The sequence below is a fragment of the Emys orbicularis genome, chromosome 1 (genome assembly GCF_028017835.1).
Source record: "Emys orbicularis isolate rEmyOrb1 chromosome 1, rEmyOrb1.hap1, whole genome shotgun sequence".
Classification (NCBI taxonomy): domain Eukaryota; kingdom Metazoa; phylum Chordata; order Testudines; family Emydidae; genus Emys; species Emys orbicularis.
The window spans coordinates 28,495,722-28,517,529 of NC_088683.1; the positions used below are offsets into that span (position 1 = coordinate 28,495,722).

At 42.3% G+C, this 21,808-nt stretch overlaps 1 protein-coding gene across 1 annotated transcript in view; it reads right to left on the reverse strand.

Annotated features, from left to right (window-relative positions):
- ORC5 (origin recognition complex subunit 5) overlaps positions 1 to 21,808 on the reverse strand; it is a 154,218-nt gene that overhangs the window by 2,998 nt on the left and 129,412 nt on the right. The window contains exon 14 of the mRNA XM_065415829.1: positions 13,146 to 13,258. Within this exon, the coding sequence (XP_065271901.1) occupies positions 13,146 to 13,258 (113 nt within the window). The remainder of the gene's footprint in view (positions 1 to 13,145; positions 13,259 to 21,808) is intronic.

Below are 21,808 nucleotides of genomic sequence, written 5' to 3' on the forward strand. Positions count from 1 at the left end.
TTAGCCCTTTTGGCCCCAGTGTTACACTGGGAGCTCCTGTTCAGCTGATTATCCACCCCCCCCCAATCTCTTTCAGAGTCACTGCTTCCCAGGATAGAGTCTGCTATCCTATAAGTAGGGCCTACATACTTTGTTCCTAGATGTATATACTTAACCATATTAAAATGCATATTGTTTGCTTGTGAGCAGCTTACCAAGTGATCCAGATCACCTGAATTGTGAACTGTCCTCTTCATTATTTACCACTCCCCCATTTTTTGTCATCTGCAAGCTATCATTGATGATTTTACATTTTCTTCCAGGTCATTAATAAAAATATTAATAGTGCAGGGCCAAGAACCAATCCCTGCACGGCCCCACTGGACACACCCACTCAACGATAATTCCCTGTTTAAAGTTACATTTTCAGACCTATCAATTATTATCTAGGTATGGCCCCATCACTGTAGTATCTCAGCATGTCTAACTATTTGGAAACAGACATAACAATCTCTCCTCTTCTTCCATCACAAAAATAGCTTGAATAGAGTTGTGTGTGCGCGGGTGCACGCAGGTCCTACTGAGAGACAGCTGAGCAAACAAGTTACATTTTGCGTTGAGTTCCGAAAGTGGTGAAGACTGTGACAACTGCTCTCTTCCAGGAGTGAGTTCCACAGTGTAGGTCCTGCTCCTGTGCTCTGAGCCTCCCTATGCTGCTGGGCAGTGTCATGGTTACAGTGGAACGTAGGTTTGGTGGGAGGTCACATTGCAAAGGGAGAGCTAATCTCTCAAGTGGCTTGGTTCAATCCAATGGAGCACTTCGAATATCAGGACAGAGTCCTTGAACTGGATTCTATTCATTGCAGATCCAGTACAAGCAGCAGAGCACCAGGGTGGATGTGTTCACAGCAATCTGTGTTGCAGATGAGCTGCTGTATTTTATTTTATTTTTACTAGTGGGAGTTTTTTACAGACATCATTCATGTGGCTTAACTCCTGGGCACAGAGAGTTACAATAGTAAAGCCTGGAGGGCAGGACTGTATGGATCACACTCTGGCCAGGCCCTACATCAGATAGGATGAGGCCCCGTTGCATATGGAACTAGGTGTTTTTTGCTGACAAGACTATTTGGGCATCCAATAACATGAAGGAGTCCAAATGAACCCAAGGCTACGGGTCACAATCTAAAGGTAGGTTCCCTCAACCACTGGATGTGTCAGAGGCGGACAGTTCTTTGAAGTGCTTCCTTTTCTCCTGCCAGCATCCTATATCTTGCCTGGGTTCAGCTTTGGCTAGCTGCTCCTCATCCAAGAGCTGATTCTGTATTTCATTAGACATAGAGAAAAGGTGGAGGACAGAGGTATTTATATTTGATGCAAAGAGATGTAGGGATGATCGTTATCTAAGTACTGCATACACTTCTTCCTGGGCTGTTTCATCAACTCTAACTGCTTTGTACAGCTAGTGACTAGCATGGAGAGAGCTTGAAGCTTGTCAGAGACCACAGGTAAATGAGGGCTCCAGAGAAACAGGTTTTTTTTTTTTTTTGCTGGCTTGATTTAGTTTATAAAAACTGGAGATCACACGAGAGAGAATATATAAGAATTCTCATACTCTATGTTGGTTTTTATATATTGTTGGCAACAAATTTTGTGTTAAGTGCTAAGTATTAGCTAGGGTTGGGCTACCATTGTGATGCTGCACCTCATATTCTTCATAAAATATTGTTATAATATGAATATGGCATAACTAAGATATGTTTTATGCAAGATGGGTCATGTGAAGTATCATTGGAAAGGTTATGATTTGCTGAATGTTATTATCCAATTTGTACACATGTATCATTCCGGTATCTGAAGTTAGGAATATTGACTATGTAACAATTACAACTGTGTGTGTACTTGGGGAACGCCCACCAGACAGTAGGCAATGAGCCTGGATGGGCCATTAGGAAAGACAATGAGTCTTTGAAGATGCTGATCTCTCATCTTCCTGAAGTTCCTTCCGGTGACATTACAAATAAACCTTATCTCATGGTTGCTTTGACCCTGCCAGGTCATGTGATCATGTCACCTGGTACAGGACACCATCTTGAGCTGGTACTTTTCCACTGAAGGGCGTGGGGATCAAACAGGGAAACAAAAGGTTCCTGCCATATGTAAATCCTATTTAAGGCTGGGGAGTGAATTAATCAGATCTCTTCTCCACTGCCTCCCTGCCTACGAAGGAAGACTGCTGAAAACACCTGAAGAAACAAAGGAACTAAGCTGGGGAAAGGCAAGAGCTGAGTCCAGGCTAAGACAGGGGTAGCCTGTGAAGAGAAGTAACTGGAACCCTGAGCTGCAGAAACTCTGCAACCTGCCTAAAACAACATTTAGGGTGAGAAATTACTATTTGTAACCTGTTTCTTTAGTGTATTAAGCTTAGTTTGTGTGTTTCGTTTTATTTGCTCAGTAATCTGCTTTGTTCTGTTTGCTATCCCTTATAATCACTTAAAATGTACCTTTTGTAGTTAATAAGCTTATTTTTTGTTTATTTCAAAATCCAGTTTGTGCAATTCATAACTGGGGGGGGCAAAGAGTGGTGCATATCTTCCTCCACACTGAGGGAGGGGGGGATTTTTATAAGCTTACGCTATGTAGATCTCTATACAGCGCAAGACAATATAATTTTGGGTTTACACTCCAGAGAGTGTGTGCACAGGAGTGCTGGGCATCCCCTAGCTGAGTCCTCCCACCCAGAGCTAATCACAGACTGTGATATTCTACAGCTGGGGGCGTCCCTGCCTGTGTGTGTGCTGGAAAGGGGCTTGAGAGCCTGTCACAGCAGCACAGTGTAAGGGAAACCCAGGCTGGTAGGACAGGCAGGCTCAGTGGGACCCCAGCACATCTGATGGCACCCCAAAAGGGGAGGGGTCCAACCCCTCACAACCATAATGTGCTTTTTGACAATGCTGTGGATCAACATTTTAGAGCAATATTTTCATGGAAAAAGCACTGATCTGGATTAGGGACAAAGAGTACATTACAGTATTCACAATTGGGGTTCTGACTCAAGTCTGATCTGAATGAGCTAAACTTATCCCTCTGTAATTCCACTAGCAATTAATACAATGCAGTTTCTATCCTGAAGGCTGGTATTTTGTTGAGGTTAGAATCCTCTTTGAAGCTAAAACCCAAGCAACAGGAAAATAATTGGACTTCTATGAAGCCAAAAGTTTGGACGATGGTGGCTTGCCCAATATTTTTTCTTTTGTTAATTTAAGTGATCAATATAACTTGATTATTCAGTATATATCATTGGGGATTTTTATTTCACTTTTTTCTTTGTATAATCTTTTTCTTTGCTTTCTTAACTGCTCATAAGACTTGTACTTTGTTGTATTCTGAATCTGATATAAGGTCTGTATTTGCATAGCTTTTTCTTTTGATGATCAATCATCTTGTGCTTCTGATTTGCTTGTTACAGTGAGTTCCTTCCCCATTGCAAAAACAGAAGAGAAAAAACCCAAAATGTATTTTAAGAACAATCCAAGGATATCTGTATTTAATAAGTAAGTCTTGATTTCAGAGAGATGCTATTTGGACACAATTACATGATTAATTAGAATTTGTAACCAGAAATCTGTTAACAGATTGGTATTGAAAGCCTTTGCTGTTTTATTTTTCATTAGTTTTAAAACTAATAATTATAAAGTAAATTAAAACGATAGTATTCCAGTATTCTTATTAGATATTATGCAAATTTCTGCTCTATTATTTTTCTACACAAGTCCAAGTCAATATTTAAAGATTCTCTTAAATTGCAAACTGAACCTCATATAATTCACAGGATACCTCCGCAGAATCCTAATCCGTTTTGAAGGTAATTTTGAAAAATGCTGGTAACTAAGCCCAGAAGGCTACAAACATCAAAAGGTCAGAGGAACTTGGCAAAGACAGCTCACTGGAAATTTCATAAGACCTCTCCACGTTGCAGGAGCAAAAACTAGAGCTACAGACTTTGAGCCACATCTGTCAAGCAAAAGCTTTCTGTCCCAACTGAAAGCAAGTACTTTGTAAGTGAAAACAAAACCTTCAAAACAAAACAACATAATATGAGGAATATTATCAGCCACTTCAATTAGGCTGATTTCCTTTATTGTATTTTGAACGAACATAGCACACTGTAATGCTCAATGGATAGAAATGGCAGAATTATTTGATAACATTGACCATGTTTTGAAAATGAAACAGTAAAACATGAAAAAATTCTGTTCAGTCAAGATGCAGAGAGAACGTAAGGGAGGAAAATAAAGGGCTAATTAATAGAAGAGCTCTTTTCCCCATGTTTCAAATTCACAATCACCTTGGTATAGAGACAACTGTTATGGCACTACACGAGTATGCTTTATAGAAATTAGTGAAGCAATGCTGCTATGTTCTCATCATGCACCCTGTTCAAACCCTTTGGTTTAAATACCCTTGGTATTGATGTTATGGTAACTCCCCATACACCATTCAGTGTGTTGACATGTTTGGGGTTTTCTGTTGTGTTTTTACTAATTTCCACTATTATTAGCAAATGCGCCAGTAGCTTAATAAAGATGGGAAAAGGTTCAAAATATAAAGTAGGGAGATAAAACAGATGTCTGAATCAAAAATATCAAAGGGCTTAAGTACACATCACACACATTTTAGCCATTCAGTAGCATCAGGGATAGACCAGCACAAGATGAGCACCCTTTGGTAGGTGTGCAGCGTCCTCAGCCGCACCACAACAATACAGAGGGCTGTTCCTGAGTCACCAGATGTGGTCATTTCCCACACATCTCACCACTCCACATCTGATATGGTTGAATTTCTACCAGAGATTGCCTGGCTTCAAGCTGCCACACTGTCTCTCATCAGGCTGAGTGGTGATGAAGGAGTCTCTGACAGAGGGAGCAGCTCATTCCCATTCTGCTCACCATAATGTGACAGCATCCGCTGTAGAGATGGTCAGTAACATAGTCCAGATTGGTCATGTGCTGATGAGTCAGTGGCAATGCACCTCTCATGTATCTTTTAAAAAGTGGTAGTTGTAGCATCTCCTGTATTTTTGCTGCAATACAACACCTGATGTTAGGAGGCAGGATATTAAAAAGGACTGGTAGCCACTTGGTGTTTTTTGGTCTCATTGTTCCTGTTGTTGTTCTCCAACTGAGTAGCAGAGTGTTTGCACTTTAACTCCCCAAGTTGAGCCTGCTAGTTTATTTAGAAGGCCATTTCAGTTCTTAATCTCCTGAACTATCTTGGTGAAGTGTCCATTTAGGTACTTAAGTGTACAACCTAGAATTCTTCTTTGAGTGATGTGGGAGCTCCACTTTAGGTGATTGTGTGCTCTGAGCCTCTAGTCGGAGAACTTCGACAGCAGTATCTGGCCAGGCCACACATGCGCTCTCTCCAGCTCTTGTCTGTGGTGACAGTTGATTAGCACTGTGTGGCCACCCCCCTTCTCAGTTCCTTCTCAATTGCACTTGGTCCCTAGTCGGAGCTCTGGCAGTGCCTTCACTCACTTTACCTCAGAATTAGTTTAGTTAGATTAGTCAATTAGTATAGTGTAGTTAAGTTTTTTGGTTAAGACCCCTTTACTACTTTTCTCCCCATTTAAAAAAAATTCTTTCATTTCATCCCATTAAGGGACGTTATTTTTCCTCAGAATGCCAGGGTCTCCTGGCTTTAAACGCTGCCTCTCCTGTCGCGAAGCAATTCCAATCTCCAACGGACACTCGCAACGTCTCCGGTGCCTGGGGGAAACTCATGTACCTCAAAAGTGCATATAGTGCCACAATCTTAAGGCCCGGACAAGGAAAGCGAGGGACCTTAAACCGAAACTTATCCTGATGGAGAAGTCCCTCCATCCCGCCTCAGACCCGGGATCATAAACTTCTCCTGTCGCCCTATCACCACATGCGGTTTCCAACAGACCCCCGTCCTCTACCCCTCAAGGAAGGAACCTGTCTCCTAAAGGACGTGGACAGACGAGAGCTAATACTCCCCCTACCAAGACCGCGTCAAAGAGGAAGTGTTCCCCGACTCTATCCATCACATCCTCTGCATGGTCTACGCCGGCTTTGTTCCCATTGGTACCGCATTGTCTCCCAGTACCACCACAATTCTCCGTACCGCCTTCCACACAGATACCTCCATCGGTACTGCAACCTCAACAGTTTCTTGCACCGAAGGACCTGACGATTGCCCCAGTACCAGAATCACCTCTCCTCGGTACCAATACTTCTTTGGTACTTTCACTGCCACTCACACCACCAACTAGATCTGCCCCTCCTTTCTCTAGTGAGGAGGACGAGGAAGGGGAGGCTTTCTCCTCCCAACACACTTCACCTATACAAGGCACATCAGCAGCGCCCTAAACATGTGCCGCAGCCTGATTTTCAGGGATGGTATGGTCACCTGGGGGCCTCCACCTAAGCCCTTCCCACCTCAGTGGGCATTCTGGGACCCGTGGGCAGCTCATAGACAGTATTGCCCCAAACCTGAGTGGCACCATGGAGGTACACAGGCACTCCTCACCAAAATTCACAGTGCCAACAGATGCCCCTCCCGAACTGACCTTTGAGGAGACAGAATTAGTCTTAGATCAGGAGGCAACTCCTGCTACCACCACTTCATTCTCACCAGACGAGACTATCATGCCCCCTCTGCCTACTGCTGGAGATGATTTCAGAAATTTCCAAGAACTCTTCAAAAGAATAGCAGACACACACCAGATACCCCTAGAGGAGATCTTTGAGTCACGTCACGAGCTCTTGGACATACTCCACACGTCTGCCTCCTCCAAGATTGCCCTCCTGATTAACACAGCATTCATGGAACCCGCCACAAACATCTTGCAGACCCCTCGCTACCATCCCACCCACATGTAAGAGGGAGGACAAAAAATATTACGTCCCTTCAAAAGGGTTTGAATTCCTATTCACACACCCTCAGCCAAATTTATTGGTAGTCGATACAGTTAATGAACAGGGCAAACAGCATTACTCTAGAACCACTCCTTATGATAACCCAATTTGCTCATCCAATTATCAAGATTCCTCCAGGGAGTGTGCAACCTCTACCCAGAACCCAGAGCCCCCAATGTCCCTGTGGGACCTGACCTTTGTGCTTCGATCTCTCACAACCGCCCCATTCGAACCTTTGGCCATATGTTCTCTTCTACATCTTTCCATGAAAGTAGCCTTCCTAGCTGCCATCATGTCCGCTAGGCATGTGGGAGAAATAGGGGATCTTATGGCAGGTCACTCTCAGACCTCACCCTAAATATTTGCTTGAAGTTCCTTCTTCCTTCCACATTCATCAACCTATCCATCTTCCCACGTTCTTCCCTAAACCTCACAAGGATAGACAAGAGGCAATTTTCCACACCCTGGACATCAGAACAATGCTAGCCTTTTATCTTGAACAGACCAAGTCGTTCAGGAAGACTCCTAAATTGTTCCTCTCCATCACAGAATGTTCCAAAGGCAAACCCACTGCTAAGCAGAGACTTTCTAGATGGATTTCAGATTGCATCTACCTCTATTACTGACAACATGACCTACACCCCTCCTCCCCACTCATGGGTCAGAACACACTTCACAAGATCTGTAGCCACATCCGCTGCCTTCCTGAATGACATGCCTATTATCGACATATGCAAAACATCAACACTATATCATTGATCAGGTCTAAGCACCTGACACACGGCTGGGACACATGATCCTCTCGTTTATTCAGAACTAACTCCGAATCCCTCCTCCCACCAAGGGGCACTGCTATACAGTCACTTAAAGTGGAGCACCCACAGGGACATCACTTAAAGAAGAGAGGGTTACTCACCTTGTGCAGTAACTAAGGTTCTTCAAGGTGTGTGTCCCTGTGGGTGCTCCACTACCCTCCCTCCTCCCTTCCACTTCGGAGTTCTCATCAATACTCTGCGGTAGAGAAGGAACTGAGAGGTGGGGCGGCCGCACAGTGCTAATCAACTGCCACCATAGGCGTGAGATGGGGAGAGCGAATGTGTGGCCTAGCTGGGTATTGCTGTTGAAATTCTCTGACTAGAGGCACAGGGTGCACAATGACCTAAAATGGAGCACTCACAGGGGGACACATCTCGAAGAACCTCAGTTACTGCACCAGGTGAGTAACCTTCTGTTACACCTAGATATATTGGCTTTGGGTCATGTGCTAGTCATTCTCCATTCAAGGTGCTGAGTCCTCATGAAACATTTTCATGATTGAGGTGAAAACATGAGGACACCGTCTTTGACACACTGGATTTAAGACTCCAATTACTGCAGTAGCCACTGATAGCTGCCATATTTTGGTTCAGACTGTCCTTGGTCTTTTTGAAGTCCCTGTCTCTTGAAGCTAGGCAGATGTCATCCACATACTTGAATGGCTTTGAGATTGTTGGAAGTAGATCTTTCTGTAAATATATTGAAAAAGGGTAGGGCAAAAACAGATCCCCGAGGGAATCTGTTCTTCTGGATCCTCCATGTGCTCAGTTTATTTTCTAGCATCACCTGGAATTGTCTGTTTCAAAAGATCATTTCCGTAACTATAACAACCCATTGAGGTAACATCTTTGACATCATGATCAACAGGCCAATGTGCCAGACAGTTGTCAAGAAACACAACCTCTTGTCTTTTTTCCTTCTGTTGAAAACCATTTTCTGTACAGGTGGTAAGAGCAAGAACTAGGTCTGGAACCTTGCCCTGTTCATCACTCAGATCCTGTTCTACTGTGGGCATGATTCTTTGTGGAATTAGTTGCTCCAAAAGTTTGTAAGTACAGCTCAGAAGTGATTATCCTATGGTAGCTAGCTGGAACGGATTGGTGCTTTCCTGATTTTGGTATAGCTGTTGACAATCATTTTATGCTCTTCTTACAAAGATGGAACAGAATTTCTGGTGCAATCTTGTCAAGGCCACATGTTTTTCTTGCTTTCAGTAGTGCTCTCTTCACATCTTCAGTGGATAAAGGCTGAAAGACGTCGTATTCACATGAAGGTGGAGACAGTCTTTATGGGTGCCATTCCTCTTTACTGATTCCTCAAATGGCATGTCCCTATTGGCTTTTGTCATATTGGTTAGGTGTGTGGTGATGCTGTTTGGGGACACTTTCCACTAGTGTGTGGTTAGTGGTTTCTGTGCTGCGCCAAGCTTCCTTCTGAATGACTGTGCTTTCCTGCTAGATCTTGTCACATCGTAGTTGATGTAACTTATTCCCAACATTCCCTGCAACAGGCATAGAGGTTGTCAGTGGTTTGCTGTCTCTAAAAGTTACCAGATTCTTCACACTGCTTCAGAAGTTCTATGCATTCCACATCTAAGCAGGCTACGTAAGTCTTTTGTTGGCCACATGGGATGGATTTAGTGTCTGCTTCAAAGATTGCTTTTGAGAAGCAAGTGTAAGCATTTTCTTCAGAATATTATGTGGTATTCACACTATGTACTCATTGATCAACTGACAATTTTTTCCAGTCTTCCCTTCTATAATTCCACCATAATCATAGAATCATAGAATCATAGAATCATAGAATATCAGGGTTGGAAGGGACCTCAAGAGGTCATCTAGTCCAACCCCCTGCTCAAAGCAGGACCAATTCCCAACTAAATCATCCCAGCCAGGGCTTTGTCAAGCCGGGCCTTAAAAACCTCCAAGGAAGGAGACTCCACCACCTCCCTAGGTAACGCATTCCAGTGCTTCACCACCCTCCTAGTGAAATAGTGTTTCCTAATATCCAACCTGGACCTCCCCCACTGCAACTTGAGACCATTGCTCCTTGTTCTGTCATCTGCCACCACTGAGAACAGCCGAACTCCATCCTCTTTGGAACCTCCCTTCAGGTAGTTGAAGGCTGCTATCAAATCCCCCCTCATTCTTCTCTTCTGGAGACTAAACAATCCCAGTTCCCTCAGCCTCTCCTCATAAGTCATGTGCTCCAGACCCCTAATCATTTTTGTTGCCCTCCGCTGGACTCTTTCCAATTTTTCCACATCCTTCTTGTAGTGTGGGGCCCAAAATTGGACACAGTATTCCAGATGAGGCCTCACCAATGTCGAATAAAGGGGAACGATCACGTTCCTCGATCTGCTGGCAATGCCCCTACTTATACAGCCCAAAATGCCGTTAGCCTTCTTGGCAACAAGAGCACACTGTTGACTCATATCCAGCTTCTCGTCCACTGTGACCCCTAGGTCCTTTTCTGCAGAACTGCTACCTAGCCATTCGGTCCCTAGTCTGTAGCAGTGCATGGGATTCTTCCGTCCTAAGTGCAGGACTCTGCACTTGTCCTTGTTGAACCTCATCAGGTTTTTTTTGGCCCAATCCTCTAATTTGTCTAGGTCCCTCTGTATCCGATCCCTACCCTCTAGTGTATCTACCACGCCTCCTAGTTTAGTGTCATCTGCAAACTTGCTGAGAGTGCAGTCCACACCATCCTCCAGATCATTAATAAAGATATTAAACAAAACCGGCCCCAGGACCGACCCTTGGGGCACTCCGCTTGAAACCGGCTGCCAACTAGATATGGAGCCATTGATCACTACCCGTTGAGCCCGACGATCTAGCCAGCTTTCTATCCACCTTACAGTCCATTCATCCAGCCCATATTTCTTTAACTTGGCGGCAAGAATACTGTGGGAGACTGTGTCAAAAGCTTTGCTAAAGTCAAGGAATAACACATCCACTGCTTTCCCCTCATCCACAGAGCCAGTTATCTCATCATAGAAGGCAATTAGGTTAGTCAGGCACGACTTCCCTTTGGTGAATCCATGCTGACTGTTCCTGATCACTTTCCTCTCCTCTAAGTGTTTCATAATTGATTCCTTGAGGACCTGTTCCATGATTTTTCCAGGGACTGAGGTGAGGCTGACTGGCCTGTAGTTCCCCGGATCCTCCTTCTTCCCTTTTTTAAAGATGGGCACTACATTAGCCTTTTTCCAGTCATCCGGGACCTCCCCCGATCGCCATGAGTTTTCAAAAATAATGGCTAATGGCTCTGCAATCTCATCCGCCAACTCCTTTAGCACCCTCGGATGCAGCGCATCCGGCCCCATGGACTTGTGCACATCCAGTTTTTCTAAATAGTCCCGAACCACTTCTTTCTCCACATAGGGCTGGTCACCTTCTCCCCATATTGTGCTGCCCAGTGCAGCAGTCTGGGAGCTGACCTTATTTGTGAAGACAGAGGCAAAAAAAAATCATTGAGTACATTAATCTATAATCTAGGTATAGTGATTATTATGGAGATTGTCACGCCTATCAAAATAAGAATGGGGCAGAAGGGGACAGGTACTGGCTGTGTGGGAAGTTTCCAAGAACTCCACAGGAGGCTGGTAACGGTTGGCCCCTGTGACGAGTTGGACCCCTCTTCTGGGATGCCACCTGATGTACTAGGATTTCACTGAGCCTCTCTTGCTCAACCAGCCTGGGTTCCCGCTCCCTGCTTTGCTGAATTAGGCTCTCTGGCCTCTTGCAGCACACACACACACAGGTAGGGCCACACCCCGCTGCAGTCACAGACTGAAGTCAGCTCTGTGTGAGAGGACTCCCCCAGCACTCACGTGCACACCTTTTGGGAGATAAACCCAAAATAATGCTGTCTTGCACTGTATCTGCACAGCACAAGCTCATAAAAATCCGCCCTCTTCCTCAATGTGAAAAGAGATGTGCAGGACTTCTTGCCCCCTCCTGTTAGAAATTGCATTAACTGGGTTTAATAATAAACAAAATACATTTTATTAACTATAAAAGGGAGATTTTAAGTGGTTCAAGGGATAGCAAACAGAACAAAGCAGATTACTAAGCAAATGAAACAACACGCAAACTGAGCTTAACACACTAGATACGTAGGATACAAATTAGCAAATTCTCACTCTGAATGATAAACAGGCTGGCAGATTCTTAAGGCACAAGTTGCCTTGGCTTTCCCAGGTTTTCTTACACAGGCTAAAAATCCTTCCAGCCTGAGACCATCACTTCCCACAGTTCGGTCTTTGTTCCTCAGTTGATTTCAGGTGTGTTGTAGGGTGAGTGAGGTCCTCTCCTGTTGTCACTGTCCCTCTTTTATATCTTTTTTGCTGTGACCTGGGTCAAACAGTTCCCATGGTATGGAGCTATCTGACCTGGGTCAAACAGTTCCCACTGTGTCGAGCTGTCTCTGAGAGGTGTCTATTGCACACAGTTCCTGGGGTAATCCTTATGCTTGTGTGCATTTCTTCAGTAAGCCACTAACATTGTCTGGCCTCATCCAACGTAGCACATTTGAAATACAGAGACATGGTCAATATTTCCAGCTTCAGATACAAAAATGATACATGCATACAAATTGGGTAAACACATTCAGTAAATCATGAACTTTCTAATGATACCTCACATGGGCCATCTTGCATAAAGTATATCTTAGTTATACCATATCATATCCATATTTCTATGAAGAATATGGAGTGTAATGTCACAGCCCCCTGTTGAGATGTCCCACTTGAGGTCAGTAGAACAGCAGTACTTCCATCATGCAGAGAAAAAGTGGCTGGCTGCTTAAGGAAATGAAAGAACTATAGATCATTTATAGAATCCCAGTCTGTGAGATCCCGTCCATTCTTGTCAGATTCTCTTATAGCCCCAGGAGGTGTGGTGACTGTTGAAGCCCCTACCAGATGGATGGATGTTGAAGTGTTTGTCAAGATGGGGTGTTTCAGGCTACATCAGCAGGTTTATAAACATTTGCAACTTCAAACTGACTAACTCTTACAATATCACAGTGAGGCAAAGTAGTTGGTAGGGCCTCCTCATAAATATCAGATTTCACATAAATGGCTCTGCCACATTTTCCATGAAGACTGTAGCTAACAATGTCATAGCCTCTCACTGTCAGCCCACTGGCAAGGAAGGAATCTGCATGCTTTTCTAAGAGACCACTAACATTCACCCTGTGACAGGCCATGAGATTCTCTATTACTGAATGCTTTGCAGCTGACAGCCCCTCGGTACTGAGTTGAAGAATGGAGAGAAAAGGATCAACAAGTATCACTGTGCACTGCAGGAAGCCAGTATAAATGGTTAAACAAAGAATTGGTTTTGAAATCAAAACCTTTTATACAGGTCTGTGCATGCAACATTAAATGCTATTTAACAATCTTACCTTGCAATAGCCCTGATGAAGTCTAAGGAGACAGTACATTTGTACTTTGGTCCATCAAGCTGGTCATCATGGCCAACCAAGGTTAAAAGCTGGAGTGTCACAAGAGAGGTGATCTAGAAACAAGAGACATCACTGAAACATTACTCACTTTTGCAAACAGGAATAACAATGACCAAATTTTCATTTGTCACCAACATAACTTTTGCAAGGTCACCAAATGTCTCTTATTTCATAAGGAAGTTCTACATTTGGCTATACTGTCCTGCCGATTGTCACACTGTTCTGAAACCAGCTGACCCAGAAGGGTGTAGATTCACATGACCAGGTCTGCAGCAGGAGCAGCCTTATGCATAGGTTGAAATCTAGGGCACTTCATATCAGAGGTTACCCTGAAATTCTTCTTAAATACCTCTACAGTTCCGCTACCTCCCTGAATTGGCACTTTCTAAGTCTTGACAGCCACCTAAGACATACATCAAGTTCACTTTCCTCACATGTGGAGACCACCTTTTCAAATTGTCATACTCAGAGTTTTATACCCCAGAGCCCCTTGTGCCAGATTAGACCACATTTCAAACAAACTCATTGAATCACCCTACCCTGCCACGAGACAGAAGCCCCAAGGTTGGAAGGCAGGATGAAGGGTCCTGAAGAGCATGCACTAAGCCAAAACCCCATCCCTTGGGGAGTGGGCCTGGAAGGAAAGGTATGTGTGTGTGTGCCCACACATGTACAGACACACACACACTATATCTTGAGAGATCGATCACTCTTTTCCTTCTTCCAAACGATGATCACTTAGCAGAGTTGGATATGTATGTATCAATACATACATATATATGTACACACATGCACACTCAATGCCATTAAAGTCTTGATAGTTTCCACACTGTGGTATTGAAGGTATACACCATATTAAACATAAGGAATACATTTGCTACTTACTTTAAATGGTGCCCAAGCGCACACTAAAAATAAAGGAAAGGAAGGAGTATGGAGACTAGGGTGACCAGACAGAAAATGTGAAAAATCGGGATGGGGTGGGGGGCAATAGGAGCCTATATAAGAAAAAGACCCAAAAATTGGGACTGCCTCTATAAAATCGGGACATCTAATCACCCTAATGGAGACCCTAGAAAAAGTGTGAATGGTGAGAGACAAATGAGAGGGGGGGGGGGGGGGGAAAGAGAGAGAGAGAGAGAGAGAGAGAGAGAGAAAATGACAAATGCGGAAGTACAGATATAAAGATATAGGAAAAGAATGAAGCTGGGAGATACAGAACTAGAAGGGAAAAAGACACAAAAAATACACTATGAATACACATTTAGTTTAATAGAGCTCCTGAAGGCTAATCTGTGTTAAGTGTGTGCCTCAAGGGTGATTTTTATTGTTATTATTATTATAATCATCATCATCAGCTGTAATAATAAATATTTATACTGTATTACACTAGCACCCAAAGGCTGCAGTCAGGATTTAGGTCCAGTTGTGCTGGGCACTGTACAAATACAGAAAAGAGACAATCCCTCCCATAAAGGCTTCACAGGCTAAAGACAAACTTATGTACAGGGTTTATTTTTAAATTGTCCATATTGTTGGCTATTTTCTCCTTCTGACTCCAAGATTGAGGGTGGGATGCCAAAAAGTTCTTTGCCAAAGGCATCTGTGAACTTGGTGTGGTGTGCAGGTGAGTTCGCTGAGCGAGCTGGGTACTAGTCATAAGAGGAAAGCTTTTTGCTCAGAGCACAGTGGACTTTGTAGCAACTAGGCATCAGGACTCTGTTGGGGGAAGTGGGAGAAATGAAGGAACCATTATCCCCTACTCCATCATCTGGGATGACAAGAGGATGACAGACAAAGACAAAACGATGCCACCATCTTTAGCCTGCACCCGCACCCCCTTACTGGCTGCTCAAGCTCTGTCTTTCTTGTCTAGCTCCTTATTGTCACAGTGACTCCTGGGGGAATTCTGTGCCAAAAAATTAAAAATTCTGCATATTTTGTCAAAATAACACAATAGAATCACCCCAGTTTCAATTATTTTGGTAATTTATTTCAAAATACCTGCCAACAAGTATGTCAACAATACAGACAACAGCAAAAAAGATTCCTCCAAGAGTAGAGAGTTAAAGAAACCCCTAACAAACCAGTTCCAGTTGGGGAGTGCTGGAGGGGGCTGTGTGGGGCCCCCAGAGCCCAGATACCCACACTCCCATCCCCCCACAGCCCAGCTGCAGGGCACCCCCTGGCCCAGACACCTGTACCCCTTTTCCCCCAGAGCCAAGCCATGGGGCACCCCCTGGCCCAAACACCAGCTCTCCCTCCCATGGGGCAGCTCCCAGCCCTCCTCCCCAGAGCCCAGCTACGGGGCAGCCACCAGCCCATACACCAGCCCTCCCCTCCCCACAGAGCCCAGACGTGGGGCAGACAAAGGTTGAAGGGAAAGGAGCACAGTGGTGAAGATACATACAGTAAGAGTATAGCAGTAGGAATATATTACTGACCACCTGACCAGGATGGTGATGGTGACTGTGAAATGCTCAGGGAGATTAGAGAGGCTACAAAAACAGAAAACTCAATAATAATGGGGAATTTCAACTATCCCCATATTGACATATACCCATATGTCACCTCAGGAAGATGTCAAATTGTCTGGGTTGGTAAGAGCCTGAGTACCAACTTCAGAGCAGACTATTAAGAAACAGGGCACAAACCCCTTACTGATTGTGAGTTCTATACTTAAATTTCACCAACCAAGTATCAGGTGTAAACTCCTCAGACACTATAACAGCTTAACAACAGAGTCACAGACAGTCCCCTTGGGTACTCCAGTCTATCTTGCCACCTACGCATGCTTGCCTCTGTGATAGATGGTCCCTTACACTAGAAACTCACAACAATATTCAGGTTACTCCCAATCCCAAAGGACCGGTCACTTACCACAAGTCAATTGCACTTTAGATTTTACACCAAAGACAATGCTTGTAGCCAATCCTATAATATACACGAAAGATTTATTAACTAAGGAAAAGGTTATTTACAAGGTTAAAGCAGGTAAACATACATACATAAATGAGTTACAGTCTTAGGTTCCAAAAGGTGATAGAAGCTCCTGTAATATGCAAGCTCTATATGTTCTTCAGAGCTAACCTAGGCTAAGCAGCTGGGGATCCTATCCTTATGCTTAGAAAACGTGTCAGGATTTTTATCTTCTTCCCCCCCCCAGAGTTCAAGCGGATGGGATGAGTTCACCCGCATGTCTCTTCTTGAGGGAGTGCAGTGGAAGACAATTAAAGTCTTTGTTCTTTGATGTTTCACAATGTCTCATTTTGTTTCAATAGGCCTTCTTGGTGGGCAGGACCTAACACCCTCTGTAGGAAGCCAGCATTTTACAATAATTAATGCTCCTTTCCTGTTTGATGGCTTACACAATCACAGAGGATTATAATGCAAACACTTAATATCACTTTATAATATGGGGTGCAGATGTTATAAGTGAGATTAATTTTTGTAATCGTTTGACAGCCCTACTGCATATATTAATCATGATTAATTGCAGTTTTAATCACATTGTTAAATAATAATAGATACTATTTATTTAAATATTTTTGGATGTTTTCTACATTTTCAAATATATTGATTTCAATTACAACACAGTACAAAGTGTACAGTGCTCACTTTCTATTATTATTGATTACAAATATATGCACTGTAAAAAAGATAAACAAAATAAATTTTTCAATTCACCTCATAAGTACTGTAGTGCAATCTCTTTATCGTGAAAGTGCAACTTACAAATCTAGAAATTTTTTTTACGTAACTGCACTCAAAAATAAAATAATGTAAAACTTTAGAGCCTACAAGTCCACCGAGTCCTAACTTCTTGTTCAGCCAATCGCTAAGACAAACAAGTTTGTTTACATTTACGAGAGATAATGTTGCCCACTTCTTATTTACAATGTCACCTGAAAGTGAGAACAGGCGTTTGCATGGCACTGTTGTAGCTGGCGTTGCAAGGTATTTACATGCCAGATATGCTAAACATTTGAATGCCTCTTCATGCTTCAACCAGAATTCCAAAGAACATACTTCCATGCTGATGATGGGTTCTGCTCAATAACAATCCAAAGCAGTGCGGACTGACGCACGTTCATTTTCATCACGTGAGTCAGATGCGACGAACAAAAGGTTGATTTTCTTTTTGGTGGTTCATGTTTTGTAGTTTCTGCATCAGAATGTTGCTTTTTTAAGACTTCTGACCGCATGTTCCACATCTCGTCCCTCTCAGATTTTGGAAGGCACTTCAGATTCTTAAATCTTGGGTCGAGTGCTGTAATTATTTTTGGAAATCTCACATTGGTATCTTCTCTGTGTTTTGTCAAATCTGCAAGGAAACTGTTCTTAAATCAAACAACATGTGCTGGGTCGTCATCTGAGACTTCCATAACACAAAATATATGGCAGGATGCGGGTAAAACCACAGAGCAGGAGACATACAATTCTCCCCCAAGAAGTTCAGTCACAAATTTAAGTAATGCATTAATTTTTTAACAAGCGTCAGCAACGTGGAAGCATGTCCTCTAGAATGGTGGCCTAAGCGTGAGGAGGCATACGAATGTTTAGCACATCTGGCACGTAAATACCTTGCAGTGCCGGCTACAAAAGTGCCATGTGAACGCTGGTCTCACTTTCAGGTGACACTGTAAATAAAAAGTGGGCAGCATTAATTCCGATAAATGTAAACAAACTTGTTTGTCTTAGTGATTGGCTGAACAAGAAGTAGGACTGAATGGACTTGTAGGCTCCAAAGTTTACATAGTTTTGTTTTTGAGTGCAGTTATGTAACAACCAAAAAAATCTACATTTGTAAGTTGAACTCTCACAATAAAGAGATTTCACTATAGTACTTGTATGAGATAAACTTAAAAATTCTATTTCTTTTGTACATCTTTTTTTACAGTGCAAATATTTGTAATAAAAAATAATATAAAGTGAGCACTGTACACTTTATATTCTGTGTTGTAACAGAAATCAATATATTTGAAAATATAGAAAAACATCCAAAATATTCATAATAAATTTCAATTGGTATTCTCTTATTGTTTAATGGCAATTATTTTTTTAATCTAGTTAATTTGTTTTGAGTTAATCGCTTGAGTTAACTACGATTAATTGACAGCCCTAATATGCAGCATCCTACAAGCATTTCATAAAGTCTAAACACATACTTATAAACTTAACATCTATTTTAACAATACTAACACACAGATGAGCCAGACTGGTTTCCAGCTATGTATTGGTTAGTGTTCAGCTGAGACCTAGGGGCCTTGGCATGAGGTGGCACCTGGTCTGCCAGGTATCACTGAAGGGATGAAGAGAGAAAATTTCTAGACACCATTAATGACTGCTCCTTGGAGCACTAGTCCTGGAACCCACAAGGGGAGGGGCAATTCTTTATTTAGTCCTAAGTGCAGCACAGGATCTGGTCCAAGAGGTGAATATAGCTGAACCGCTCAGTAATAGTGACCGTACTGTAATTAATTTTAATAGCTTTGTAGGGAGAAACATACCCACCACAGTAACATTTAACTTCAAAAATGAGAATTTTTTTTAACACAGAAGCTAGTTAAATGGACATTAAAAAGTGAAATGCCTGCAAGCTGCATGGAAACTATTTTAAAAATATAACAGAGGCTCAAACTAAATGCATACCCCAAATAAAAGCAAACAAACAATAAAAGGACCAAAAAACGCCACATCAGCAAAACAGCACAGTAAAAGAGGCGGTTAGCAACAAAAAGGCATCCTTTAAAAACTGGAAGTCAAACTGTAGTGAGAAAGATAGAAAGGAGTGCTAACCCTGGCAAGTCAAGTATAAAAGTATAATTAGGTGGACTAAAAAAGAATTTAAAGAACAACTAGCAAAAATTAATAGCAAAAGTGTTTAAGTACATTAGACGCAGGAAGCCTGCCAAACAATCAGTGGGGTCACTGGACGATCAAGGTGCTAAAGGAGCACTCAAGGAACATAAAGCCATGAGGAAGATTTCCACACCCGAGCCATTCTTTTCAGATGACAAATCTGAGGAACTGCCCCAGATGGAGGAGTTGAGGAAGTTTTGGAACATACCAAAAAGTTAAACAGTAATAAGTCACTAGGACCAAATGGTCTTCATTCAAGAGTTCTGAAGGAACTCATATATGAAACTGCAGAACTACTAACTGTGCTATGTAACCTATTGTTGAAATCGGCCCCTGTAACAGGTGACTGGAGGATAGATAATGTCATGCCGATTTTTAAAAAAGGTTCCAGAGGGAATCCTGGCAATTACGGGCCAGAAAGCCAAACTTCAGTACCAAGAAAATAGGTTGAAACTATAGTAAAGAACAAAATTATCGCACACACATAAACACAATATGTTGGGGAAGAGTCAACAAGCCTATTGTAAAGGGCCCTCACTAATTTATTAGAATTCTTTGAGAAGTCAACAAGCATGTGGACAAAGGCGATCCAGTTGATATAGTGTACTTGGACTTTCAGAAAGCCTTTGACAAGGTCCCTCACCAAAGGCTCTTAAGCAAAGTAAACAGTCATGAGATAAGAGGGAAGGTCTTCTCATGGATCAGTAACTAGTTAAAAGATAGGAGGAAACAGCAGGGTCCTCCAAGGATTTATGCTGGGACCTGTGCTGTTCAATTTATTCAAAAATATTCTGGAAAAGGGGATAAACAGAGAAGTTAAGTAGGAAGCAGACTGCAAAGAGTTACAAAGAATATCACAAAACTGGGTGAATGGGGAACAAAATGGCAGAGGAAATTCAATGTTGATAAATGCAAAGTAACACACACTGTTCTGTGATTCAGTCCATTAAACTGATAAGAACAGATACTACACTTGATAGTTGCCCTGTTCTGTTCATTCCCTGTGAAGCATCTGGCACTGGCCAGTGTTGGAAGACAGGATACTGGGCTAGATGGACCACTGGTCTGACCCAGAATGGCCTTTTTTTATTCATGGGTGGTGTGGAAAATGAGAAAAGAGGATAACAAAATAAGTGAGGAGTTACACACCAGTAAGAGGCGGGGAGGAAGAAAGGAGAAAGTATTTCAGATGAGCCATACACAGGAAATGCTGCCTCCAAAAAGCCACTTCTGGAAGAAGGGTTAGGATTGGCGAACCATTTGACTGAGGCAGGAATGAAAAAACAAACAAAAACAAAACACGAGTACAGAAAGGAGAAATATATTGGTGCAATGCTGCCACAGCTCTCTAAAGGAGCAGGTGGGAGCTTCAGCCTGGGAGACTATTTCTGCAAATGCACAGGGATGTTCTGAAAAATTCATCCTAAAGTGCAATAAACCAAAATGCAAATATTGAACTGTAGGACACCTCTCTCCCCTGTGAACTGTAGGACACAGATTTAAGAGAGTCTTTTATACCTGTGAATATATTCCATTAGAATGCAGCCTCATTTGTCCTGCTTAGCTGACGTACATCACAGCAGAGTGAGGACATCAGAATATACTGATGTAACTACTTCGGCCTTATTTTTAAAAAATATCTTGATTGCTCATTTACTCCCTCTCTCTGTGATGCTGTGTGTCAGGGGGAAGGAGAAAAGATGCTCCTAGTTACTTACCCTCAGCTGGTGACAATGCACCATAATACAGTGACATTGTGTCATTCAGGATCTGACCAGGCAGAGAAGATATACTGGAAATAGTCCCATATTTCAAAAGCAAAATGTTAACAAGTCTGTAAGTGATTAAATATAATGTACTAAACATATTGTACTAAAGAGTTTCTTAAGTAAGAGTGAATGCCTGAATTAGGCAACTGAATGCAAATTCAAACCATCAAGAAAGCAAGTACTTAACCACAGTAAATGTATGTGTAAATAAGCAAAGGAAAGCTAAAGGAATAAGGAACCTTCAAACCTTCCTTACTGGTTAAAGTTATGCCCCAAAATTGATTACTTTAAAATATTATTCTAATCTCCTTAGTATTTCTTCAGCCCCCTAATCTGTGGTGAGCAAAAACTAGGTTTGCTAGGAATGAGACAATGTTTATAAATAAGTATAACTATTTAATTTTGGTTTATAGCATAGGACAATACAAGTCTGAAAACTATGATATGATTACTGCTTCATTTGTTCCCACAAACCTGAATACTGCATAAATTACCTTAGGTCTATAAATTATGTTAAAGACAGCTGATTCACAATTCCTTTTGTTAGTGTCTATAGCACTTTGGAAAAGTGAGACTATAGGAAATTACTCAAATTCTAATTTGCAAATCTCTCTGGTTTCAATTTAATGGCACTCCTCTTACCCCTAAATTTGTTATTTTATCAAATCCTTTAAGTTTAAGTCAGAAGAGTACATTTTTCTACATTCTTCACTCAATCAGGTCTTTATTCAGTCAATGAAGAAGCCTAATGGACTAATCTGTTATTACAACTGCTATTTTACACCCCAGTGCACCATTATTGGCTAATCATTTGTGCAGGATATGCTTGCAGCTGGGCTCTTACATTCAGAGACTACCAATGAAAGCAGGTCATATCCCACAGAAGGAATGGCATGAGGCTCATAAAAGCTTCCAATGAACACACCATAAGCCTTGATAGCTTGGAGCTGGACCCATCTAAATATTATGTAG